The sequence below is a fragment of the Brachypodium distachyon genome, chromosome 2 (assembly GCF_000005505.3).
Source record: "Brachypodium distachyon strain Bd21 chromosome 2, Brachypodium_distachyon_v3.0, whole genome shotgun sequence".
Taxonomy (NCBI): domain Eukaryota; kingdom Viridiplantae; phylum Streptophyta; class Magnoliopsida; order Poales; family Poaceae; genus Brachypodium; species Brachypodium distachyon.
The window spans coordinates 11,100,203-11,126,782 of NC_016132.3; the positions used below are offsets into that span (position 1 = coordinate 11,100,203).

At 47.6% G+C, this 26,580-nt stretch overlaps 2 protein-coding genes across 2 annotated transcripts; both read right to left on the reverse strand.

Annotated features, from left to right (window-relative positions):
* LOC100831337 (ubiquitin-like-specific protease ESD4) lies at positions 1–4,651 on the reverse strand. Its single transcript, XM_003567623.4, has 9 exons — positions 3,797–4,651; positions 2,308–2,384; positions 2,095–2,188; positions 1,886–1,984; positions 1,380–1,466; positions 1,175–1,294; positions 957–1,060; positions 667–739; positions 1–545 (listed from the first exon to the last, which is right to left on the reverse strand). Exons 1-9 carry the CDS (start codon positions 4,523–4,525, stop codon positions 483–485), a joined length of 1,446 nt encoding a protein of 481 aa, XP_003567671.1. The 5' UTR covers positions 4,526–4,651; the 3' UTR covers positions 1–482.
* Positions 4,652–6,961: 2,310 nt separating this feature from the next.
* Positions 6,962–18,071, reverse strand: LOC100831839 (ABC transporter C family member 4). Its single transcript, XM_003567625.4, has 11 exons — positions 16,491–18,071; positions 13,448–14,209; positions 10,729–11,049; positions 9,872–10,609; positions 9,611–9,775; positions 9,200–9,494; positions 8,636–8,850; positions 8,232–8,537; positions 8,095–8,158; positions 7,642–7,881; positions 6,962–7,449 (listed from the first exon to the last, which is right to left on the reverse strand). The coding sequence occupies exons 1-11, from the start codon at positions 17,862–17,864 to the stop codon at positions 7,349–7,351; spliced, it is 4,581 nt and encodes a 1,526-aa protein (XP_003567673.1). The 5' UTR covers positions 17,865–18,071; the 3' UTR covers positions 6,962–7,348.
* Between the last annotated feature and the right edge of the window lie 8,509 nt (positions 18,072–26,580).

The window sequence follows — 26,580 nt, forward strand, 5'->3', positions numbered from 1 at the left end:
TTAGTACAAAATGGGCAACATTTTTTATAGATAGGAGGGAGTACCATTTAAGACAAAAAGAGGATGGGTGTCATACAAAACTGTTGCTGCACCAAAGCAAGTATGTCATATAAAACATAACGAATCGCTCACGGCTGGATGATTACAATGGAACTTACATCGCCCTAAAATGAGATAGCACACTACTCAAAGTCTACAGCCAGCCGTTAGATACAAGTTCCGACCATGCTTTGATGCTTTCCCTCGAATGTCACTGGCTCTACCGTTTAAAACCAGGCACAAAACCATGCCCTTCCATCCACCGATGGCTTGCTCCAAGAAGAAACACTGCCAGGGCAGCCAGTTGTACTTATGCAAGCAAATCTTTAGGCCCTGTAGTTTGATCTTTGCAGGCAGGATCATTTGAGTACTTGAGAAGCTCCAATTATCCTTCCATTCAGTTTTGAACTTTGGCCTTTAGTTACCTATGATGCCCTTCATAATTATCCAGCCTTTAAATCCAAGATTTCTTTTGCAGTCCTCCTCCGGAAGTAAGACATGTGTTTCTATACAAGACAACCAATTACGGAAACCAATTTAGTTCATTTAGCATGTAACAAAGCATCAAATCTTGGTTAAATTCTACAAAATACAGAATATGTATTAACAGCAAAACAAGAGCAGTACCTGTCCAAAAACAAGCTCCATATCTCTGCTGTAGAAGTCTATATATTTAAGCATGAACATGCCACAATCCCACCTAAGATGACAGACAACTCAGCAAGTAGTACACTGGGTTTATTTTAGAATAAAGGTAGAGTAATGCCATGGGAGATTATAAGTTTCGTAACACTGGAAGATGGCATGAAACCCTCTATTTGAAGAGAGTCCCCTATTCATACCTATCTTACGGTACAAGATCAAGCAGAAAAATAATTGTATCCGTAATAGGACTACTACAAAGATAAGAAAAATACCCATTCTCCTGCAAAGGAAGGTTTTGGACACCTTCCTGCTTCCATGCATGAACGTCTATCTGTTTGCCACTCTTGTCTTTTACCTCATCCACAAGATATTTGGCCTGGTACAGGTGGAAAAGGCTCAAGTTAGAATCATCAACACATGATAGACCATGATGTCCTGAACAGAAAACACGAGCAGCGAGATGTGCTCTTGGTAGGGAGATATCACTTACTAAGATTCTCAGGGCCTTCATGTCCATGTAGCCAAGTGAATCCAGATATTGGAACTTTTTCTCCTTTATGTTGATGACTGCTAAACACCAATGCACATCCTTGTGTATGGGGACAAAAATCTGGACACGGTGACTAGTTTCGATTAAAAGAATGGCCAAATCACAGGAGGATGAAAGGTTGACAAAGGACCGTAATACCATTTACCTTATCACAATCAATCAGGTTGTACCCTAACTTCCTTTTCGTTGTCCATCTCCTAACGGACTTATAATCATACCCACCATTAATCAGCTGACAGCAGAAGCATGAGAAAAATATGAGTTATGATTAACGGAAAACTGAGTTAAGTACAATATATCAACACATTAAATCCACCAGAAATGAAATGATATCAGTTGATAATATGAATATGGAATCATTAGAAGAAATTAGTACTACAGTGATAACCAAGCCATACTACTTCTGCATGCCATCTCATTATACTAAATGATGGAATAGAGTAATGAAATAGCAAGCGCAAGTGCAGCGGTTTCTGTAATTGCAATAGTAGAAATTTAGAGCAAAAAGAAACTAGGACACAGGGCCGCATTAAACAATCAAACAGAAACTAGCTGAATGACACTCTACAGGGATTCAAGTAAAAATCATTGCAAGTGAAAGGCAAAGCAATGCCTAACTGATGTGATGGATCATTGGATATAGTAGCATACCTTCTTGTAGAAAAAGGTGTTGAAGAAGTGGCACTTTAAGAACTTGTTGGGTTCTCTCAGTTCCCTTTCTTTCAGGAGTTCAAGATACAAATTTATCACCTGAAAATAATCAGAGATGCAATTACACTTGTGATTATTTATATGCTTACTCTGGAGTCCAATGTACGAGAAGGGGGGACATATAGGCTATAGCAGGAGAAATTGAATACCTCGTCATTCAGCCACTCTTTATCATTCAGGCACTGCAAGATCTCTCTTGTTATAACAATATTTGAAGCTTCATGGACCGACAATGTCTCACTTCTGGAGAAGAAAGGAGGCCATTTTCAAACAGTGCTAATTATGCTAGACATTTTACACAAGAAATATGCCCACAGCCTACTGTCTCTAAACTCTTAACAAGAACAGAGAAGAGGCAAAACCTTTTCCTGCCACCAAGAGCATGACGAACATTGTCCTCATCCTCATCCGTTAGAGGAACAAAAGGTTCAGGCACCTCCTGAAACATATGTTAACACACATATTAGCATCAAACATCGGAATAACATTCTTTTAGAAATAAGATTATCCGCTAGTTTGATTATAACATTTTAGCCTCGTTTTCTGCAATAATAGTCAATAAGTGCATTGCACTTAAGTATATTTCCCTTTTAAAAGTGCACTTTAAAGTATTCATAAACGAACATATGAAGTCAAAAAAAATTCAGTTTTCACTTTCCTGTGTTAATGAAAATGCAAACCCCCCAGATTCTTTCCCAAAATACTTTCAGAAACATCACAATGAACTCGGCAACATTTGGTAGGACGTGACCTTTTGGGTTGATGGCAGTAGAAACAGCCTAAATTATTTAAACCAAATCATATACAAGAGAAGAGAAAATATCTTTGTCAACCACCATATAGAAAAACAAATAACTCTCATATATCGCTTTGTTTTCTAAGCAAGCATACTTATAATTTGCTACTATCATCAACTAAGTGGCAAATAATCGATGCATGCCAAGCAACAAAGGACTTCTCAATTTCTCATATATGCTCCATAAACTTTAGTACCTATGCGCGATAACAATATTGTGTGCAAGCATTATGTACAAGTCGGTCATGCAATTTTTATTTCATCCTGAAACAAACCAAACTTTGTTTTCTTTTATTATTATGAAACGTTTCTGATTCATCCATCCTATTACTATCAGATATAGATTATTTTTTTCACACCATCAAATATACATAGTTAACAAGATAAACAACATTTTCATGAAAACCTCTCCCCTTTCCACAAAATGTTCAGATTAGAAAATTTTCAAATACCAGAGTAGCCCCCAGCGTGTGCAATTTGATGAACGTGCATTTACTCCTAGCAAAGGTGACGTGGTTTTGTCATTAGTCTGCTGGATGTCTCATCAATGCTATGCATGCAGCAGAGCAACTAGCCAGCGGTTCTCATCTTATCCTGATTGGGCTCCAACAGTTTGCATGCATGCATGTATAAGTCAAATGTCGGAACCCATAACGTCTGAATGTTGTAAGACGACCCACTTTTTGGGAAAGTTAGAAAACACTAAGCCGACCTATTTTGTGGGGAGGAAGTACAGAGTACCAAGAATGGAGAAAATCCTCCTCTTTTTGGTTCACATTGACCTAATCCTTTCATAGGAACTCAGACCCAAATGCACGCATCCCGTGATTAGTTCAGAATAACTTTGATGTGAACAGAATTAGTTACTTACATAATCACGCACTCAGAAAATTCTTTTGTTCACGACAGGTTTACAGTGTTTCCTTCCATTCACTATTAAATTGATCAATTCAAGTAACTTGGGCACAAACTTACAGCAACACCGCATTTTAGGCCACAGTTACAGTATACGATTTTTCACCATTCGCAGACAAAACGAACAACAAAAGGCATACCTCTTTGTTGGGCGTGATCCGCGGGAGGACCTCCGCAAGCCGTTCAAGCCCAAGTCGGCCTTTCTCGGCGAGTTGCACTTCAAACTCAAGTGTCCTGAGCCTAGCATCGCGCTGCCGGCTGGACTTCTCGTACAGCTCCTTGTATAAAGGGACTTTCCTACCCACCACTTTCGCCTTCGCCTCTTCCTCTACATCTTGCTCATCCTCCTTGTCCTGCCTTATATCCTCATTGTCATCGACCATGACCACCTCAGGGATAGCTTCCGTCCCTCTCGGAACATGGACGGCAGGAGTTGGCCGCGGGGGGTGGGTAACGCTATAGACGAGGTCCGCGTACTGGTCGAGGCCAAGAGGTTTAGGTGGTGGGGACGGAGAGTACCACGGTGGATTGGAGTTGGGCCGGCTATTGCCACCGCGGAAGGAGCGGCGGACGCGCTGGGGCCCATGGATGGGGCGCGAGATCGGCGGCGCCGGGGGAAGGCGGCGTCTGGGGTGCGGCAGCGACGAGTGGGAGGAGGTGGAGGCCGTGGCGGCGGCGGCCGCGGCGGAGGAGGAGGGGCCCGGCGCGGCGGAGGAAGGCGAGGCGTAGTGGAGAGGCGGAGGTGAGGAGACGGGGAGGAGGGGCGCGAGCTTGGTCCTCTTGGAGGGAGGTGGAGGGGAGGGCGGGAAGGAGGGGTGGAGGCGGTGGTCGGCGGAGACGCGCTTGCGGCTGTCTGTGAGGGCGCCCATCGCCGCCGGTGGAAACCCTAGCTAGGCGAAATTGGGCCTGCCTGCCTTCCCCCGCTGTGTTCGGGCTCGGCCGCTTCAGATCGAGCGGCAGAAGCACAGCGCGGGGGCTTCGACGAAGCTAGGAATCGCTCCTTTTTCCTCTTTTCTTCCCATCAAATTAAATGAGGTGCTATTTTGGATCAGTACGAATTCTCCTTCCAGGATGATCCACCACGTTCCTAGTGGCCTAGTGTGTATTCCGATAACAGTAAACCACAGGTCTGGCGAAAAGTCAGTATGTTATTGGTGAATTTTCATTCCTGCTGGTCTAACGGTTATGAAACTGGTACTGACAAACTCAAACCATAGACCACTGTGCTCAGTTCAGACATGTAGACTTAACATGTCATACTCGTCATTCTGACTCGCACATCAAGTAATCAACTCAAATCTTAGTCACGCTATGCACCTCTGACTCCCTCCACCACTCTGTTGCTCCCAATTCCGATTAATGTACCTCCAGCCCTATCCATCGGCTGCAACCTCCCTCAAAAAATCATACGCGCCACGAGGTTGGCTCCCTCTATCGGTAGCGCTTCGTGGGACGGCGGTGGAGATGGATCGTGAAGGAGATGCTCAGGACGAAGAGAGATGGTTGTCTGTCTGCAGCATCCTGACTTCACGGACAGCGTCCGACAGCAGTAGGGCGCTAGATGCAAGAGAGATGGTTGGTGGCTTGCAACGACGATGTCGTCGGACGGCCCAACAAATAAAGGATATGTGAATACTCTGAAAGGCGTCCGACCTCCACCCGAGGGCCCATGCAACAACCTAAAGTAGGAGCATAGGATGCAACACGATATTTTGGTGGCTTCCTACATTTTTAACATAGGGAATCTTTCCTTGTAACCGGCTGGGGACCTGTAAACCTAACCTGGCTGTACTATATAAGTCGGGTGAGGAAAAAATGCAAGAGGAATCTAAACAACTTTTAGATAATCCCTTTATATCCTTAGGGCGAGGTAGAACTTTACACGGATCTCTTGACACAAGTCTCCTCTACACACACATATATCAAAACGACATCTGGAGATTTGTTCTCTCGTATCACTCGAACAAATTGAGGCAAGACCAATGCAACCAAAAACACAACAATAGGGTATTACCTCGACCGTGAGGGCCTAAACCTGTCTAAATCTTTGTCTCTTATGCTATTGGTGACACACTGTCGTAAACTACCCAGGAACAAATATTGGTGGTATGTGGTATAAAACACCAACATCATTGTTCCATTTTTCCACACGAAACATCTAGGAGCTCATCGACGACAAAGAAGAATGGATTGGGTGCGGGTCCAACGTTGGGCGACGACGATGACACGGAGGAGAAGGTGGGGGATGATGATGATGATGAGGAGGAGGAGGAGGAGGAGGAGGCAAGGGTGTCATGGAGAAATGTAATGTTCAATTTAGCCACCTGGCACCACCTTAAATGTGGGGGTGACCTATCGGTTTTCTTGTCAAACTCCATAATTTGGTAAAATTTGGGTTAAGTGAAAATAAGTACTCCAAGGAGTGTGAAACCGATGCCAAGCATTTCAGTTGTGTTCCTTTCAAACTGTAACCCCGAAAGATGTGGTTTTTGAAATTTACTCACAACTAGCACGATGCCAGTGCGCTAATGGTGCCTGCCTTATCTTCTTCATGCATGGGAATACTCGCTCGCACGCTGTGCATGACTTCTCTTCTTCAACGAAGCAAGCGCAGACTTTAGAAACTGCTGACACTTAGTTAGGTACGCAGTTGCATTTCTACGGACTAAAAACATATAATCCATATTCGTTGTTTTCATCTCAATATTTTATGTCCAATCAACAAGTGATGTAATCTGAAAGTGACGGACCGCCGTATTGGAGTAAAGATGATTAAAGAAGACCAGAATTCATGGTAGCACTTGCATCTTCTCTCCCTAGGACAGGACGTACTCCCTCCGTTTCATAAAGATTGGCACGGCTTTGAACTAGCTCTAGTACAAAGACAAATATGCCAATCTTTATGGAACGGAGCGAGTAACTGTGACGTGGTAGTCTGGTGGAGAAGGTTGACTTCTCCGATACTCATCATCAAGGTTTGCCATAAAGGATAACAACATAATGGTAAAGAAGTTTGTCTTCTCATATATTTGATGATTTCGTTTCTTGTATCGTTGATATTAGCGCAAAAGCCTTCTACCATGTTAATTGCCAACGGAGTTATTAGCGAAGGCAGTACTCCAAGTAAACAAAGAGTCCTACCACTCCACTGTGCATGCCCTAAAACCTAGTCAAGCAATGGAGTTTTCGCCAAACGCTGCCTGCTTTATAAAAAGACCTTGTGATATAAGTTTTGAGATGTTTGACTGCACGAATAAAACACCTGCAAAAGAGAATGTCGGTAGTCTAAACAGCTAAACCCAATGTTTTCAGTTTCTTCTGCAGAAAATATATCTTGGAGATTCCGTGATGATATTTTGTTCCATACGGCTCAACTGTTGAACTGAAAATGTGCGGCAATAATGCTTTCAGTTATACGATACATATACATGATACATCATCTTCAGCTCATAGTAATAGAAAGAATCCATCTTAAAGCACTACTATCTTGGAATTTTGTCTCCTCACATCTTAAGGCCTATCTCAAACTGCAGCTTCTCATGACCTTTCTCTAGATCAGTAACTGCTCACACAATTTTTCAGACTTGTGCTCAGAGCATGAATCAAGGTTGCTCGTGCTACCATCTTGAAAAATTTCCATTCCTTGATTCTTCCCAAATCTTGGATCAAAAAATTGGCCATTATCTCATCCGCTACATGTCAGACGATCGATTTGCATACTCTTGAACCAATGCTCCAAAGAGCGATGGTCTTTCGATCAGGCTCGCAGGCCGGTCAAACTCCTTTGCTAGTCCTGATAACACATTGATTTGGAATTTTAGAAATGTTGTTAAGAAATATAGTTATATAGCTAGTCTAGTTCTGATGTTTCTGACGCTTTGAAAACGGTTTATTTGTCAACGAGGTGCTAAATTTCAGTGTCCTTTTTTAAGAAATTGTATGCTAAAACCCACAGACAAATATATGCTAAATTTCAGGTGATTACCTGCATCAATGACCAGGACTCTGTCGCAATCCATGACCGTCGGTATCCTGTGCGCAATGCTAATGATGGTGCACTCTGCAAAGTCTTCCCGGATGATCCTCTGAATTACAGCATCGGTTTGAGAGTCCACAGAAGCAGTTGCCTCGTCCATGAACAGTATTCTGCTGTGTTTCAGCATCACCCGGCCCAGACAAAGCAGTTGGCGTTGTCCCACACTCCAGTTCTCTCCATTGTCGACAACTAGATAAACAAGCCATAAGTATCATCATATTAGGATGTATGTCCAGTGAATGTTTTTAGAATTACTATTTGCAACGTGATTAGAATAACTTAGCATGTTAATGGACAAAGATTAGGCATTTTCGATTAGTTCCAGTTCCAGTGCATGCACTTGTTGAGGTAGAACAGTATGTAAATGTACATGGTAACAAACAAAATTTATAATTAGAGTACCTGATGCGTCCAGCTTTTCAGGTTTTGAAGCCACAGCTTCTTTCAGCTGACAACGATCCAAGGCCTACATGCAACAGGTTTAGGTTATGAAGATTGCAAATAAAAGACAATAAATAGAAATGTGTTTTGTCAAATACCTTCCAAATTTCAACATCAGAATACTCCTCAAGCGGGTCGATGTTGCTCCGGATAGTACCTTCAAATAGTACGGGCTCTTGAGGGATGATACCGAACCGAGACCTCAGATCATGGAGTCCCAAGGTGCAGATGTCGATGCCATCGATGATTATCTTCCCCTCCGAAGGCTCCACTATTCTGAACAAGGCCTGGATCAGTGTTGATTTTCCACTGCCAGTTCTACCAACAACTCCAATCTTCTCTCCTCCATGTATGCTTAGTGTGATGCCCTTCAGCACTAGTGGAGTGTTATGCCGATACCTGACCTGCATACCAACACAGCATATGGCTTCTTGTTCAGGTCATGTTTTCTGTTTCAGGATAAGATTTAGAAGTCACAATTAATGCACCATAAAGAAGATACCTTGAGATCAATAACGTCTATATTGCCTTTTGTTGGCCAGTTTGCAGCAGGTAGACAGTCCTTGATCCTCCATTCTGCCTCGGATGGAATGTTTGTGAATTGCTTTATCCTCTCGACTGAGACCATTTTATTTTCGATGAAGCAACTCATCCATACAGCCCAGAACAACACTGAGTTGAGAGATAGACCATAGGAGAGCGATAGACCGACAAATTCTGCATAATAAGTAGAGACAGAAGCTTAGAAACATCACCATGAAAATTCCAAGGCAGCAAGTCAACAGTACGAACACTACTGTTTAACAAACTTATTTCGTCATTTTCTTAGTGTTTAGAGGTTTGCAGATGGTTTGTAGTCCTGAAATTCTTGAAAGATATCCTTCAAAAAAACAAATTATTGGAACTTGACAACATTTTCATCAGAACAGGTCATAATGATACCCTCACAATGATCAATTAATCATCGTTAGTACATTGCACCATTACAGATGTATACATGCTTACAGTTACTAGACTGCATATTGAGTAGTTATGTACATGGCAAAAAGAGCGAGAAGAAACCTACCTGGCTTGACGAAGCTTTTCGGCAGAGTGACCATAAGCAAGGCAGTGAAGCAGAGAACAAAGCTCCCAACCAGCTCTAGCCGGAAACCGAGCCACTCGTTGGCGCCATTGTTGTGGAAATCCATCCTCAAGCTGGAATTCACCCGGTTGAGGTTCTCCTGGAAGAAGGTATCCCCTTTCCTGAAGCACCTGATGGTCATGACACCCTGAACCGTCTCGGAGAAGTGGTGGATCACCGGTGCCTTGGTGATGGACTCGAGCCGAGTCAGCTCCCTCGACGTTGCAAGGTAGTAGCCCTGCAGACCAAAATGTCAAATGATGGTGCTGATTGAAACAAACAGAAACCGTCTGCAGTAGTGAGAGTTGTTGCATTGCTGCTGGTTGGTAGTGGTAACTAATGAATTGAACTTACCCGGTACCACAAGTTAAGTATGAGAAGTGGGATAATGGCGATGACCGACGGCCATGCCACCTGGCATGTGACAACCAGCACGCTGATGACCGTGATGTACATGGACACGCTGAGCCAGACGAAGAAGGGCAGGAACAGATCGACGTTGGTCTGGTCCGAAGACGCCTGTTGTAGGAGCATCGGAAATTACTCAAGATCATGATGCGCCAAACAATAAAGAAAACATGAAGAAGTTTCAAATTACTCCAGAGCAATACGTACCCTGCTGAGGATCCTGCCGGAGGGGGTGGTGTCGAAGAACGACATGGGTGCGTGGAGGATGCTGTGGAGGATCTGCTTGAAGAAGGAGTTGGCGGTCTGGAGGCCGATGGAGGCCACGAGGAAGGCCCGGCCCGTCACCAGCACCACCGAGGCGGCGGCGATGATGGCGTACACCCGGATGAAGAGCGAGGGCCGGAACGTGGCGGCGTTGTCCTCCGAGGTCTCGTAGGCGAGCCAGTAATCGCTGGCCAGAACGGACCCTTGCCACGCCACGGACGCGGCCACCACGAGCGCCACGCCGCCCCAACCCCACGCCTCCGTCATGTACTGCTTGTACACGGCCAGGCTCACGTGCCCGCTGGCCCGCTCCTCCTCCTTGATCAGCCGTGCCGACGTCTTCTCGGCCTTGGCCGACAACACGGAGTCCCCCGCAGCCGTGGCGCTGGCGTGATCGCCGTTGGACTTGATGCTGCTGCTGCCGTGGCCATTGATGGACGGCTGTTGGCCGGACGGCTCCTCCGACACTGGCCCTGCGCCCTCCACCAGCTCCATGGAGCTGTCGTGCGCTGCCACCAGAGCAGCGAAGTCGGAGCCGCGCTTGATGAGCTCGTCGTACTTGCCGGATTGCGCGATGGTGCCGTCCTTCATTACATATATGATATCTGCATTGTGCAGGAAATCGACTTGGTGCGTCACAAGGACTACAGTCTTGTTCTTCAGAGCACCTCTCACACATTCCTGCAGAAACATAATAAGGCATTCAGTTCAATCTAGTATCTAAGCTAACAGTAAAATGTACGGACTACTCCGTAACATGCATGTTTCAGGAATCAGCCAGAATGTAGTCTTCAGTGTACCTTGAAGATCTCGCTGCCTGTGTGCGCATCGACGGCGCTGAAGACGTCGTCGAGTAGGTAGATGTCGCAGTCTTGGTAGACAGCGCGGGCAAGCTGGATGCGCTGTTTCTGGCCGCCGCTGAGGTTGATCCCTCGCTCGCCGATCTCCGTCTGGTCTCCAAACTCCATCATCTCCAGGTCCTTCTCCAGGCAGCACACCCTGATCACCTCCCTGTACCGCTCCCCGTCCATGGGCTGCCCAAACAGGATGTTCTCCTCGATGGTGCCGTTCTGGATCCATGCCGTCTGCGCGACATACGCCGTGCTACCGCACACCTTCACCTGAAACAAAATGCCAGCAGAGCCGATTCAGTGTCAGTGCATACACTGTACTAGCAAACATTTTAGGTGAACTCTTATTCCTCTGAAAATGTGACAAGAAACTGTATTTTGCCAAAAGGTGGAAAACTTTGGGGATTGTATGAGACAGGTTTCAGTAACACGATGATTCAGATACTAGTCTAAAAACTAATTCAGAATCCAGTTTCCTCTTTCCCGTACAAGTCCAGAGAAGGGTCCCAAAAAGTGCAACATGATTCTTTGCTAGATTTTTCTCTGTTATCTGATAAAATCTATCTATCTAGTCTGATATGATCACTTTGGGTTTGTCCATATGCATACCTCCATATGACACATCAGACATTCTGTTTCCTTATGCGTGAGAAAGTACGTAGCAGCAATAGTAATAAACTCATTAGCCATCAGATGAGTGACCAGCTAGAAAGATTGATTATAACGTGGTGCTGGTCGTTTGCAAAAGAAAAGCTGAACCCATCGCGGTTCAAATCAATCAATCACCCGACGGATCCATGAATCCATCCGAGAAAAAGATCATCCTCCTAATTAATTCGGTGGCAGAAGAGTGAAGACGAGGCAGATGCTTTGATGTGTTGATCTACTCCTAGTACGGCTGTGTCCGGCCAAAGCTCGTCGGATTTTCCCGCGGCTCGTTGCCTTTGTCGTGCTGCTGGAAAGTTGATGATCACCACAGACAGTCGCAGCTCACACTGCAGGCTGTTGTTCATGCAGTAAAACTGTAGTACACTGATGATACCTGATTCTCCCACCGTCCCACCCACGTGATGTATGGGGGGGACAAGAGGCATTTTGCAGCGAAATTAAGCTTCCTGTGGGACAAGTGCCATTTGCACACTGATGAGTGAGGATCGCCTGCCCTGATCGATGCTATGCATGACCGTGACAAAACAGGAAGTGTCTCAATGTGGATCTATGGACTTTGGCAGCTACATACTAATCTGTTTCCTGGATGTGACGGCCGATGGAGGACCTGACAAGTATGCATTGGATTTTCAGATGTGAACGAGTCTCTGTTTAGATCATTTTAATTGAGCTCTTCTCCGGTACCTCAGAATTAATTTGAACCGTCTGTTTATTTTGATCCAAAAGTGCAGATTACTTGATACTCCCAACTACTTCAGCTTAGATGAATGGAGTATTATCTCAGAAAAAAGAGAGTAGGCAACCGGCGAGGGTATAAACGTAAGAAAAGAACGTCAGTTTCATCCTCCTCTCTCCTTGGCCGGAGTGCTCAGAGAAAGGTTCCGACGGTGGCGGCGCCGGCTGGAACTGCGGCGGTGGCGCGCGCTGGGGGGCCGACGGCAGCGGCGGGGGTCGGTCTGGAAGGGCGGCGGAGGCGCGCGGGGAGGCCACCGGCGGCGGCGCGGCAGGAAGGCTGGCGGAGGCACGCTACGAGGCGGGCGGCGCGAGCTGGAAGGTCGGCAGGTGCGTGCAGGAAGTCAGGCGGCGGATTCGTGCGGGGACACCAGCGGTCGCGGCCCGGGCTGGAAGGCCGGCAGAGGCGTGCTTGGAGACCGGCGGCGGCTTGGCTTGGGAGGCCGCCGGCGGGAGCGCGAGATGGGAGGCAAGCCGCGGCGGCTTGGCGTTGGGAGACCGGCGATGGCCTGAATCGGGAGAGAGAAACAGAATTCTGATTTTTTAAATTTTATTACTAATGCGAAAAGTCGAAAATGCCCTTCTCTAATACTCCGTTGTGTTGGGTACCGTAGAATGTGCCTTTTAATTTCCGTGCGGGGAGACTGTTTCAGCAGGCAGGGTAGTAAGGATGCAGTGTCTCATATCCGTTGCAATTGGATTGTTGTATCCACTTGCAGTAACCTACTTCGTGCTATCCAATGGACCAATAGTGGGTTTATAATTACGTAGCGCGTATAGGGATCCAACATGATGAGACAGAGATTATAACTAGCTAGGCCCGCTATGTGGTCCTATGTTAACAGCCGAGTAACTCTAAACCTATGGGGCAACAGCACCATTCATAAATTACAAGCATACAACTACAACTACTCCTATGTTTGGACATTTGATACGGTCCAACGCTCGATCACCAGTCCATGTGCACTGCTCACTTGGAGGGAATATGTAGTACCACTGCCACAACACAACTGGAGTCCGTTACCAAACTAGCAATACCAGTCTGATCAAGTCAGGCTTCTGAGGCTGTCAAATTATTACTCCTATTATTGGCACACATGCGCGCTCTCCTAGTATTTATCACGACCAAGAGGTAGCTAGAGCGGGACTGTGGGGAGCGGGGCCCCATACGTCGCCGACATGTGCCGACGCAACCCAACCAGCTGATGCAACCCAACTAGTCGATGTCGTAACATTCTAATGCACACGAATGTAAGTACGCACGTACCTTGCCGGAGATTTTGCGCATCTCGCCGAGGATGCAACCGAGCAGCGAAGACTTGCCTGACCCGACCATGCCGACCACGGCCGCCAGCTTGCCGCTCTTGATCTCCAGCTCAATCCCCCGAAGCACCTCCTTCCCGGCCTCCGTCTCCTCATCATCCCAAGTGAACGCCCCGTCCCTGGCCTGCACGGCCACCCCGCCGTCCTGCGCCGCCGCCGCGGGTTCCCTCTCCACGGCGCCATCGTCCAGCTCGGCGCTGGTCATGTACGAGTCGAGCCGCTGGAGCGAGATCATGGCCTGGGACGCCTGGATCATGGCCTGGGGAAAGTTCCGCATGGGCTCCTGGAGGATCTTGAAGAATGACGTTGCGGTGAAGACGAGCCCCGCGTCGAGCGGGACGCCGACGGCGACGCAGGTGCTGAAGACGAGCGCGGAGACCACGGTGGGCGCGCTCCAGAGCACCACCATGTTGCCCGAGATGGAGTACATGAAGCGGGTGAGCCAGCCGAACTCGAGGCGCCGGAACCGGGCGATCCGGGCGTTGAAGTGCTCCTCCCACGCCTGGAACTTGATCACCCGCATGTAGCTCAGCATCTCGTTCGTCGCCTTCATCCGCTTGTCACGCTCCCCCGACAGCGCGAACTGGTACCGGTTGTTCCGCCGGGTGCCCAGCAGCACGAACGCCATCACACCGAACACGCCCACCAGCGCCGACGTCACCGGCGGGCCAAGGTACATGTACAGAAGACCAAGCGCCACGCCCACCTGCATGCGAAAATCAAACATGAGTTCATGCACATTTCTCCATTCCAAACAAAGAAACTAAAAGGACTCATGAATAAGAACTCTGACCGAAATATGTAAATGTAGTGAAGTATACTACAGATATACTCCTCGAACACACCTCAAAGTAGCATGTGGCAGACGAATCTGAAATCTTCAACATGTAGCATTGTATCTTAAGCAAAAGATGCCTTCTTTCAAAAAAGAACTTAACAAACAAAAAAAAAACACCTCTGATCTAAAGGACGGTCTGGCCCAGGGGCCAGGCCCAGCATGTAGTTTGTTGACTAAACCCAATTGACATTACAGAGGAAGCAAAACTGTAGGCCAACTTCTTCTTTTTTGAGTAGTAATCATGGGGAGGCTTCCAACTTTTACCCCTAAACTTGTTTGAGTAAAAATGTGACGACAACTTCCCGTAAAAAAAAACCTGATCGAGTTCATTACGTCAACTAGCTAGACCCGAACTCACTGCGTCAAGAAGAATTATACAAGCAGAGAGATACCCTCATAGTCACACGCTACAAATTCCTCTAAAAAAAGTCACACGCTACAAATTGACGAATACCTTTAAGGCACTACTAACAAATAGTGTAGAAAACGAACACACTGGGGAAGGACAAACTTGTACAGTTGACCAAAATAAGATTTTATATTTTCGAAATATTAAGCGATTGTTTAAATAAAAAAGAAGCCGAAACAAATAGTGTACTACTCCTAGGAGTACCTCTCTTACAAAAAATAATTATCGTCCGTCCTAGTAGGAAGCAGGCTGTCAACGAAAAATAATTAATGTCACCGAACCTCTCCTTGCAAATTCCTTTTCATATTAATATATACGACTGTGAATGAGTTGGTGCCAAAATTTTGTACTGACGACTATGAAAAGTGGAGGAGTGCTTAATTAGTGGAGTGCCGTCCGGATTATGTAGCTCAGCTAGGAAGCATCACACATCAAGACGCCTGCATATGCATCTGGTGTCTCTGATCAGTAACCCAGCTTGTAGCTAGCGTCGTGGCATGGATGCGAGCCACACTTGGCACCTACTACGTTCTTAGAAAACATGGTGCAAAACTCTTTGTTCCGTCAGGAGACGACGACCAGCGGCTAAACCAACCAACAAACGACTCAGCACCAGCCCCCAGCACAACCCGTCGCTCTCCGGACAATCAATGCGCGCAAGGACCAAAGTTCGTTTAGTACAAAAACTGGACGGGGTGAATAAAGTTCCAATAGAGTTTGAAGAATCCGGCGCTGTCCGATGTCCTCCGGTCGACCGACCGTGCGCACAGGATTTCCCGTTTCACTCTTGTTTTGAGTGTAATTAATAATGAAGTTATCAACCGCGACACAATACATGGGCGTCTCTTTCTATGACATCCGAGGCGTGCACAGCACGACTAGTACGGAGTACTGGCGAGCATGAGGTAAAAATCTTTTTGGTTTTGTAAAAGAAGGAAATATACTTCCTCTGAAAATGATTACATGAGCCACACAGTACAAGCACATTCATGTCTCCCTGGCATTGCCTGGGTTGCCAACAGGTCGACTATCATCAGCAACAAACCGCAATAAATGCGTGCCACTAGCGATACGGTCGATCGATCGAACAGTCCAAGGACCAGCGATAGGCTTTTCGTGTCATTGTGTGATCCATATGCTGAAGGATTGTCATTTTTTCCGAAAAGTAAACGAAAGGAATCGGGGAAGACACGACGGACTGCGGCCACGCACACATTCACATAGGACCGAGAAGACCCCAACACCAGAAGCGACGCCCGCTGAGCGCTTGCCACGCATACGCGACAAAACAAGCCAGGAATCGGAGGTGCAAAAGTTTCAATCACGCAACCAAAAAGCCTGAGGAGAAAAACGTGGCATGGCAGGAGAAAAGATGCAAGACCTGCGCAGAGACTTGAATCTCTTCACACTTCCGCAGGTAGGAGTACAATGATGAGTGTACCACGTCGGGCAAAGAAAGAGAAGGGAAATTCAGGTGTGGAAATGGGCATCGATAGTTTCGTTTTTGTGCGCAACCGTGGACAAGTAGATGTACCAATACGTCATCGCTTACCTCCTCGATCGTCCGCTTGTTTGGAACGTAATAATCGTCCGAGAAAATTGGTAATGGTCCAGAACATGCAAGGGGGCCTACCATACTACTGTACTTACCATGCATGAACAGAACAGGAGCAAGCATAGTAGGGAAGCTAATTAACCAACCAATGGAGGAAATAACTAAGGAAGAGTAGGGTGTGTGACCTGGAGTGGCATGAGCCAGAGGTAGTGTATCTGGAGCATCATGTCGGAGAGCTGCTGCGCGTCGACGGCCATGTAGTTGACGATCATGCCGAGCCCGTGCTTCTGCCTCGCGGAGCACGACAGCCTGAGCCCCTTCCGGTAGAGCGCCGTGATGAGCGCGCCACGGATCTGCATCCCGAGCTTCTGGCAGTGGAAGTTGTACTGGTGGCTGCAGAAGGCCTCCACGGCTTTCGCCGCCAGCAGCGCCAGCACGAGGCGCACCCCTTCCCAGAGCGGTCGCCGCTCGGGCGCCGAGGTGAAGCTGACGAAGCTCTGGATGAGCGTTGGCCCCACGTACATGACGGTGAGCCGGAGCAGCGCCAGCGCCGCGTTGACGAGGAAGAGCGGCCAGAAGCAGCGGAACAGGGTCTGCCGCACCGGGTTGTCCGCCTTGTTCGCCGAGGAAGGGAAGTGGGAGAGGAAGAGCTGGTGCATGCGCTCCGGGCGGTGCGCGGGGGCCAGCGTCGGCACGTCTGACAGGTCCAGCGTGGCGCGGTACCCGCGCTTGATCAGCGGGTTCATCCAGGCCCACGAGGCCCGCGAGGCCCACGACGCCCGCGCGTACGGCGTCACGTTCTTCTCGTCCTGCTTGATGCCGGCGGCGTCTTCTTCGTTGTCTCCGTTAAGGCCTTGCGAGGCCGCCGCGGGGAGGACGAGGGCGGTGGTGATGCCGGTGGCGCCGGAGACGGCGAGGAGAGGGAGGGGAAGGGAGAGGGCGAGCGCGGCGATCGCGAGGGCGTCGTCGGGGAGCAGCGCGGCGGCGGAAGCGAGGCGCGCGACGGAGGAGCCGGCGAGGAGCGCCGTGAGGGCCGCGGAGGCGAGCCAGAAGAGGCGGAGCGTGAGCGGGTGGGCCGCCGCGCGGAACCGCTTCTCGTGGCCCACCAGCGCCGCCGCGGCGAGGTGCGCTGCGCACTGCAGCGCCAGGAACACGGGCTCCTGGATTTCTCCAGGCCGCGCCACGACCGAGAGGACGAGCAGCACGCCGTAGAAGGCGGCGAGGAGCGCGGATGCCGCCAGCGCCACGACGAACCCCGCGCCGACCCGCACCGCGCCCCGGGCCTCCTGGCCCTCCCCCCGGTCCAGCAGCGGCTTCTCGGCGCCGTCGCCACCGCCATGGCGGCGGCGGCGGCGGGTGACGAGGCGGTGGGCCGCGAAGCAGAAGAGCACGAGGAGGAACGCGGAGGAGACCGCCGAGAGCATGACCCGCTGCGAGCAGGCGGAGAGGAAGAGGAAGGCGGCCCAGTCGAGGAACCCCGTGGTGTCGGCCGAGGGGAGGTCGCACGCGCGCGTGGTGAGCCACCACGGGGCGGGCGGCGTGGAAGAGGCGAGCTCCATGGCCGGCCGAGGGTTTACGTGCGTGGAGGGAGGATCAGTTGGTTAGCGGCGACGCATGCGGAGGGAGGAAGGAGGAACTCTCCGCTGCCGCTGCGCGCTGGTGTGGCGTGCGAGAGATCCTCTCGCACGAGGAGGAGGAAGGAGACGGAGATTTTAGTTGGTGCTCTGCTCACGAGGAGGGCTTTAACTAATGCCAGGCCAGCAGCACCGGTTCTCAAATCTCAACGTGTTTGGGTTTTGGTGTCTCCGGTTTCACCTCAAAATAAAATTAAAATAAAATGGTGTCTCCAGTTCGACCGTGCCGTGGGAAGACGGCAGAGTCAACGTGACGTGGGGCTGGTCCACGCCGTCTCCGTTTAGATGCCCACACACATGCTACGATGGATGAAATCGTCGTGTTATAATTACCGGAATTATTAGGGAATCAATCAAGATTCACCTTTCTTTAGAAAACGTCTCAGATACTGCACCTTTCTGGTGTGTGACAAGATTCAGTTCAATTTCTTCTCCCGCAAGAGAGATTCCGTTTGAGTTACACTACGAGAGCAATATCCCGCTTCAATCGCACTACTAATCTCTGAAGTAGAAAAATAACTGAGCGAAACCGTAGCAAAGGGATCGAGAAAAAAAATCTCTCCTACTAAGTACTGCTCCCTTTGTTCCGGTGATATTAATTTAAATTTGAACTAAAACCATAAAAAGAATTTATGAACGAAGAGACTACTGCACATGGTCGCTTACACTTGAGGACAACTTTATGATTCTGCGCATATTTACGAGTCAACCTATCTTGTGTAACCACACACGACTAAAGTTACCTGACTTTGAGATGAACCACAACATGTGGTTGCAATAAGCCCATAACAATCTGACACGCATACAGCCACATAAAGCTAGGTGATCTAAATCAGAAGAGCTACGTTCTAGGGATAAAGGAATGGTAGTTTGATCCATGCATTTATAGGGTGGGGTCCTGGTTTTTTTTGCCTACGTTATTTTCAATCTTTTGACTTTTGCTTTTATCAATTTTTGGTTTCTCAACTTTCATTTTTTACCTTTATCCTTGTACTGACTTTTTACAATTTTATTACTCCCTCCGACACATATTACTTGTCGCAGATGTTGTACAAAGTTGCACTAAATCAACGACAAGTAATATGGGTTGCGGAGGGAGTGAGTTTTTTAAGTGAGGACTCACGTCCTTGCCTTGGGGCGAGCGACAGTGTGTCGATCTTCAACACCCTTTTGGAGACGACACCGTGTCAAACTTTTGATTGCTGGTGTCGTCTTCCTGGTGAAGCGAAGGTGCGGATATGTGGCGACGAGATTCCGCATCGATGCCTTCACCAGCGGCGTGCCCCCCGACAGGGGAGCGGCCATGGGCCCACGCGGGGGGACAACAGTGACGACACAACATGGCGAGAGAATAAGGAGGGGGGCACAAGCGAGGGTGGTGGGGCCCGTGCAATGCGCGTATGTTCAACGAATGAGGGAAGGCGTGTATAAATATCACATTTTGTTTGCCACCAATTTCTCTTTTAATAGTATCATTTAGTCCCTCCGTTTCTAAGTGTAAGTAGTCCTAACTTTGTCCCTAGTTAAACTTTTTAAACTTTGACCAAGTTTATGAGAAAATCTACCAACATCAACGGATTCAAACTAGTTTTATTAGATCCATCGTGATATCATAGTATACTTATTTAATATTCTAGCTGTTGATAGATATTTTTTATAAACTTGGTCAAACTTTAAGAAACTTGACTTAGAACAAAGTTAGAACTTCGTACATTCGGAACCGAGGGTGTACAATTTATACAAGCATATTCATATAAAAATAGTGATAAAGTTGAGTTGAAAGGTGTATTACTCCCTCCATTCCATAAAGATTGGCATGGTTTTGAACTAGAACTAGTTCAAAACCGTGCCAACATTTATGAGACGGAGAGAGTAGTAAAATTTAAACTAATATATATCTAGCCACGTCACCGTTAGCTTTGTTATGAAATGAGTAACTTATTGCATCAGCTATGTCATGCTCCTTTTTTTTAGGTCTAAATACTTACTCTGACAAGAAACACCACAAATTACACCACAACGTCAGCCTGAACAATTGGCCACCAATTAGGTTTTCGGCTTCTAGTTCATGGGCTGAGTCCCCATCCCCTTGCATTATTCTTCTCCTTCCTAACGATGTAACGCCTGTTGCAATTCGTTAATAAAGAGGGGTTGGTGCGCTGAAAAAAAAATAGTACGAAGAGCAACGTGAGCAAATAATTTCTTTGTGAAATTTTCATTCGCCATGGAACTTATGGAATGTCTTGGCGAGCAAACAATTGGTCACCAATCCTTTTGACAGACTTATGAATTGATTGCCTTGGCGAGCAAGATTGTTTGGTCTCTGATGATGAATGATCTCAGACGGAAGAAAGAAAGGTCCAAATTGGACGACGAAGCGCTGCCAATGATAGGATTGCCGCCTTGCGCGCGACGCACCCCATTTTTCTTCTCCTCCTCCTTATCATCATCCGCTTGAAAGCGTTTCCGTGCTGACCGCGATGCTTTCGGAGTCAAGTCAAACAACCCAAACAACAACAAAAACCAACAAACATCATCAGTCAGTGATTAGTCAGAGCCTGTGAATTTGCAGCGTCGATCCGATCCTACATGTGCGCATGTCCCTAGCTCTGTCAGAATTGAGCTAGTACAAATAATGATTATAAATACGAGTATATGTAATTCTATACATCTTTTGTAAATTAATCCTAGCAAAGCCAAGGCCGTCGTCGCGCAAGTGTCAAGCTTCGTGTAGACGGGAACGAACGGCAACTGATTTATACCAATATATTAAATTGGAGTTGGTGGTGATGGTACGGTCGTCGCGGTACGGTACGTCACTTCACCGAAATTACGAATCTGCCATCGCTATCCTCATATGCCTTTTAATCCCGGTTCCTGCGGTCTTCAAGCGCAGAAAAAATACGTACCGCGCAAACAAGAAAAAAAACAGAACCCTCCTCGCTCCTCCTCATCTCTTACGAATCTCACCCCCAGCTCTTGCCCGATCCGAATCTCGGCAGCACCGGCCGCCGCTCTTGGTCGCCTCCACCAGCTCGTGCGCATTGGTGGCATCCGTGTGCGGAAGGCGGCTACGGACCCGCGGCTCCACCGGCTCTTGCACGCCGGTGGCTCCCCGCAGGACTTGGACGGCTATGGGATGAGCCTGAGGCCAGGCCTCTGCAAGGTAGCAGGGACCGCGTCGGCGCGAGTCATCGGTGGCCCTCCCGACGAGCAGTGGCGCGTGGCGACCAGTGGCCGGACGCGATGTGCGGGTGGCACGCGGGCGCGGCAAACAGACGGACAAGGCTGCGAGAGGGCGCAGGAGGACGGCGTACAGGTGTACCGGGCGGCAAGTGGTATTAGGCGGCGGGAATCTATGAGCGGAGATGGTGCGCACAAGCAGGTGGCCACGCTTGGTGGCACGATGTTCGGTGACGAGATGAATCAGGACGAGGAGAGGAGGAGTTTGCACTCAGGACGGATGGAGAGAGTAGTCAGAAGGAGAGCGAGAGAAATTGAGAGAAGGGATAGGAGAGCAGGGCCCCCATTAAGCAAAATTTTATACCGCCGATTGCTTTATATGATGGCTGCTGCTGCTACTTGCTGTCTTGATCAATATACCGATGCTTGCTGTTTAAATCATCACCACACGGGGAGATCGAGCGGCTTGGACGGATGGAAGTGATAAACATTATAATTGCTACATGTTCTTCATTATTCATGATTATATTGAGAATCACTTCATGAATTCAGCAAAAAAAAAGTTGCAAAACGCTCACACATGACTTTTCAAGTGTGGTCTATGTGAGAACAGTGATAACTTGGAGGTAGAGAGAGTATAGCTTATAACCTACGAAAATAAACATATCATAATCGTTATATACATATGTGCTCATAAAACACATCAACATTTAATTTGACGTTTTGATACAATTTTCAGTTGTTCCGTAGCAACCATGAATTTTTGCTATGCTAGTACTCAGAAAATCTGAGTCTGTGAACATGAGGGCAGGAGAGTTATTTTATTCCACGGTTGACATGCCAGGATCACATTTTTCAGTTTGTAAGCTCGGATATCACAAGGGGTCTTGAACCTATGTTATTTTATTTAGAGGACAGATCAGGTCTGAGGCAAAGCAAAGAAACCACTTAATCTCGGGCTGTGCGCACATGCACACTTATTGAATTACATATACACATTGATACACGGCTAGAGCAGGTGATACCTCGATAGAAATTTCTGCTCGTCAACCATACGCCATTTGTTTATTGTAACATCCAACTCGACTCGGTTCAGAGTCGGTATCTCACTCGGTCGATGACGGCATGATCGGCATCTCCGTCTTTCGGTATTGGTATTGTACTCCCTTCATACAATATTAATTAAATGTCTAAATATTACATGTATGTAAATATTTTTTATATATATATACATTCATATTTGAATAAATTTGAGTGACTTTATATGCGACGGAGTGAGTATGTCCTGAATTCCTGATCAAGAAATATGAGGTGAAGCTGTTTTTTTTTTCATCTCCTCGAGAGCGCGGGGCGTTTCTGCAATTCGTTTAGAAAAAGAGCTAACCACATTTATAAAAAAAAACAGAACTAAGAATCATGTAAAGTATGGCTTATTCAAGAAAAGCCGTACGAAAACGCTAAGTATGAGCAAGCAACCTAAACCAAGCTAGGTAAGAGGAGAGCCGATTAATTAACCACGAAAGCAAACATCTGCCCGCTCCAATGACGGTGAATAGGGAGCAAATCTTTTCGCTAGAAGAGAGTAGGCAGAATTGAGCTTCTCCGACGATCAGAACAAAGAGAAGACCGCGTTGGCAGGTGCAGATTGCGTATCATCGAGCCTCGCTGCTCGAAGCCGCCACCGCTGGCCAAGCTCAAGCCGGCACACCGCAACAAACATCCTCTACCTCCAGTCGAGGGCTACAAAGACAGCGCCTCCAAGGAGGTCACGATCTAGATAAACTGGAACGAAGCTTTCGCTCAGAGACACCTAACCAGGAGGGGGATGCAAACAGGGCTTCATGGTGATGCCTTCAAGAAGGGAGTGACGTCCGAGGACGTTGTCGTCTCCGACACATATGTGCAAGGTTTTCACCCGCAAGCACCAGACATGGATGGGAGGAGCCAGCGTCGCAGCGAGCCGAAGGGCCAAAGATGAGCCTAGCCAGGACCAATGCACCACCACACCGGGGCAACCACGCGGCCGGTCGCACATAGTAGCCCCAGACACACTGGACTTGACGCGCCAACCAACGGACCTGACGACCCTAACGACGATCGGTGCACCTCTGAGCCGCTGAAGGAAAGAGCCCACACCGGATTTGGTGCCGCCTGCCACGGATCCGGTGGTCCACAATGGATCCAGCGCCACCGGCCACTAGGAGCAGCAATGAAATGCCCCGATGGATAGCCCAACCTCGAAATGAAAGCCCCCTCCCCCCCCTCCGGCAGAGGGGATGGGGTGTTTCCGCCCGTGTTGCGGAGGACGGTGTCTTGATTGGTGTTGTGTAATGGTCATGTCATAAACTTGAAGCTCTTATGCTAGGTATTGAGCACAACCTGACTTCAAAGATAATTTTCAGAACAACCAATCCTCTGTTTTGGCAAGGCCTCAGATTCACAAGATCAAGATAAGAAACTCTTTGTATATGAGACATCTTCCAAAAAGGAAAAAAAAAGCGGAACGGGCTCCTAATTTCTTTCTTTTGCTCATCACATCCTCAAGTCAATAATACTTCACTAAAGTTTTTTTTAGATGAATATTCCACTATAGTTGTACATCTTTTAACAATGTAAATTTAGGCAACTGCGATTTTTTTGGGGTAACTGAAAATTAGCAAAAACGATCATAAGAATCCATGATACACACACGTCACGAGTGCATGATGGGTAGTATTGACCATTTCTTGCATTCATAGCGTGCAATGGTTTACAGGCCTATATCAGCCCGGGCCATCCCCCACTGACGTATTTATTTGTGTTACAAAGGCATACTGTTTAGATGGACCAAACTGACTTCATCATGAAAATACATATGCTACCAGACGCCGGCCCTTTTTGGAGCATTGAAGTTTTCAGACCCTTAAAATTTCTGTTGTCTGAAATGCCTGTTGGATTTTGTAAGTTTTTTAAGTTTCTTCTAGGCAAACGTTGCAACAAGAAGTTCCGAATTTTTGTAAGAATTCGTAAGAAATCAAATCCAACGAGATGTTCTCTAAGCGAAGTTAACACATAGGCTGGCCAGGAGTTAAAAAACAAATCAGCAAGGCGCACACAACAACAGTCCGGGCTGTAGATCGAACTTGTACATGCCAAAGAACAGTATAACTAGTCAAGTCAATCATAGATCTAGCAGCTCTGCAGCATGTCGTTATCAGTTAAAATTAGCATTTTCACTGTCTTAATTACGGATGGACGACGGCGATGTGGGCAGCATGCGCGAGTGATTTTCCGCACTCCTTAGAAAAACTGCCTTTATAACTTATAATCACCTCTAAGTCTTGGAGGCTGCCTCCAAGCACTGTGACCATATGCCTCTAAGAAATAAAGTTAGAAACTGCTTCTTCACGTAGAGGCAATCTCTATGGAATAAAATAACATATCGGAGAGAGATTGCAATTAATGAGCGGCATTTTGACTAGTGGTTGTCGATGAAAAATGAGTTTTAGATGTTTGTTTCGGTCTGGCATTCGGATATGCAGTCGAGGAGTATTAAATTGTTTTAGATGTCTGTTTCGGAGGTACACCCTCTCCCAAACTCACAGCACGAGAAGCGGTTGATATGTCTTCGGCTTATGTACAAACCGAGTGCGGCACTCGGCTTATAACTCTACAAATTTGTCTCAGAATTACTATTTTTTACATAAAAAAGGGCAGGAAAGAGAGGGTGCAACAAAGTGATCCGAAAGAGAGGGCTTGAGAAAGTGGCATGAAAGAGAACGCCGAAGAAAGTGAAAAAGGTGAAAGAAAATAGAAAGTTTGGAAGAAGAGAGAAAAAGCTCAAGAATGTATGCCAGGTGCCTTTTTTCATGTGGCACTCAGCATACAACCACATGACACAACTTGCTATTGGATATGAAGATATGGAGGGATTTTTTTTAAAGAAAAGCAATTATATGTTGAGTGCCTCTTCAGAGGGCACTCGGCGAGACGACACCGTTAAGGTTGAGGTCGCACGGGGAGGGGGATGCCCAGGCTGAGTGCTCGCCAAGTGGCAGTCGATATGTGTATAGGTTTTTTTTCCCACCCTCGCTGCCGTTCCCTGCCGCCGATTTTGGCCACCGGCAACACCGTGGAAGGTCCTACCGACCTCCCCCAACAACTCGGATCCACTCACCCTGCTCGATGACCTGCAATATCGGATCAACACCATTGTGCTCAGCATGTCCGGCTTCGCCAGCTTGGGCCGCTACGCAGCGCATTGGATGGGGGACAACGACGCCACGTGGGGGGATCTCACCCGTCAACACCATGCCAAGCTTCGGCCTGTTCGGGTGATGAGGACATGCCCACTTCGGATACAGCCACACCTCCTATTGCTTCAACTCCACTCCAATCTGAATATGAAGATAGACCAATCAGTCACAAGTTTTACACAAAAAGAGTACACAAGTGAATGTGGTAAAAAATGAGGGTGCAGCAAGTGGAAAAGCTACTAGATACTAGGATTTAATTTCCACTTTTGTTGACTGTCCAGCCTCCTTTTTCAATAGTACTTTTCTATCTAGTTGTTGCCAGCTGCACTGTAGCAGCGTGGCACTGTAGCAACCGACCTAGTAGCACCCATTTGGGGTATACAAGGAGGGGTACCTCCATATGTAGTAGTTGGGTTATGTTTAGTTGAGTTTTAGAATTCCTAGTGAATCTACTACTTGTGGTCTGCTCTTGTGTTGGCTAAACCAATAGCAAGACCCCCCCAAATGTAACCCCACATATTGGCTTAATAGAAATCTGCAACTTTCAGATTGCTTGCACCATTATTCTTGCTAGATTTTCTTCCATTCTTGCAGGGACAAACCCTAATGGCCAGGTCAGCTTGGCTTGGGCAAAGCTGATAACACCTCGAGGCCGTGGTTCAGCGATTATTTGGTTAGTGGTCCTAGTGGCTGATAGCCTGAATCGTGAGAGTTACATCCCATTGGAAGTTTTAGGAACACTCACCGAAAGATCAAGAAAAGAAGTCTTCATCATCGGGGTGCCCATGGTCAATGTCGACATGTGCCGCTTCGGCAAGGACAAGACAGAGGAGCTATGTGTGATGTGGATCTAGCTGGGCGCCTTCTACCCGTTCTCGAGGGATCACTCGATGAAATTCACACTCCCGTGGGAGCTCTACCTGGGGAAGTCGGTAGCGATGAAGGCACTCGGGCTGCGCTACAGACCGCTCCCCTACTTCTGCACGCTCATATACGAGGCGCCGAGGAGAGTCCGCTCTTCTTCTCCTACCCGGACGACGTGGAGACCTACAGTGTCGACATGCAAGTCCTGGCTGCGGCTAGACCTGGGCATGGTTGCCCGAAGTCTGGCGTCCCAGGCCGGGCCTGGGCCTGACTTTTGTGCCTGAAAGCCCGGAATTGGTTAAAATCATTATTTTCTAAAAAATAGATATAGAATCATTTATGTATCCCAAAAATAATTA

Excerpts from the sequence above, each read along its gene's own strand:
- LOC100831337 (XM_003567623.4), bottom strand. The coding sequence starts at position 4,525 with ATGGGCGCCCTCACAGACAGCCGCAAGCGCGTCTCCGCCGACCACCGC. Across the intron at positions 2,385-3,796 it reads GGATCACGCCCAACAAAGAG|GAGGTGCCTGAACCTTTTGT; the intron begins GTATGCCTTTTG and ends CATATGTTTCAG. Across the intron at positions 1,295-1,379 it reads ACCTGATTGATTGTGATAAG|ATTTTTGTCCCCATACACAA; the intron begins GTAAATGGTATT and ends CACCGTGTCCAG.
- LOC100831839 (XM_003567625.4), bottom strand. The coding sequence starts at position 17,864 with ATGGAGCTCGCCTCTTCCACGCCGCCCGCCCCGTGGTGGCTCACCACG. Across the intron at positions 9,776-9,871 it reads CCGGCAGGATCCTCAGCAGG|GCGTCTTCGGACCAGACCAA; the intron begins GTACGTATTGCT and ends CTCCTACAACAG. Across the intron at positions 8,538-8,635 it reads TAGACGTTATTGATCTCAAG|GTCAGGTATCGGCATAACAC; the intron begins GTATCTTCTTTA and ends GTTGGTATGCAG.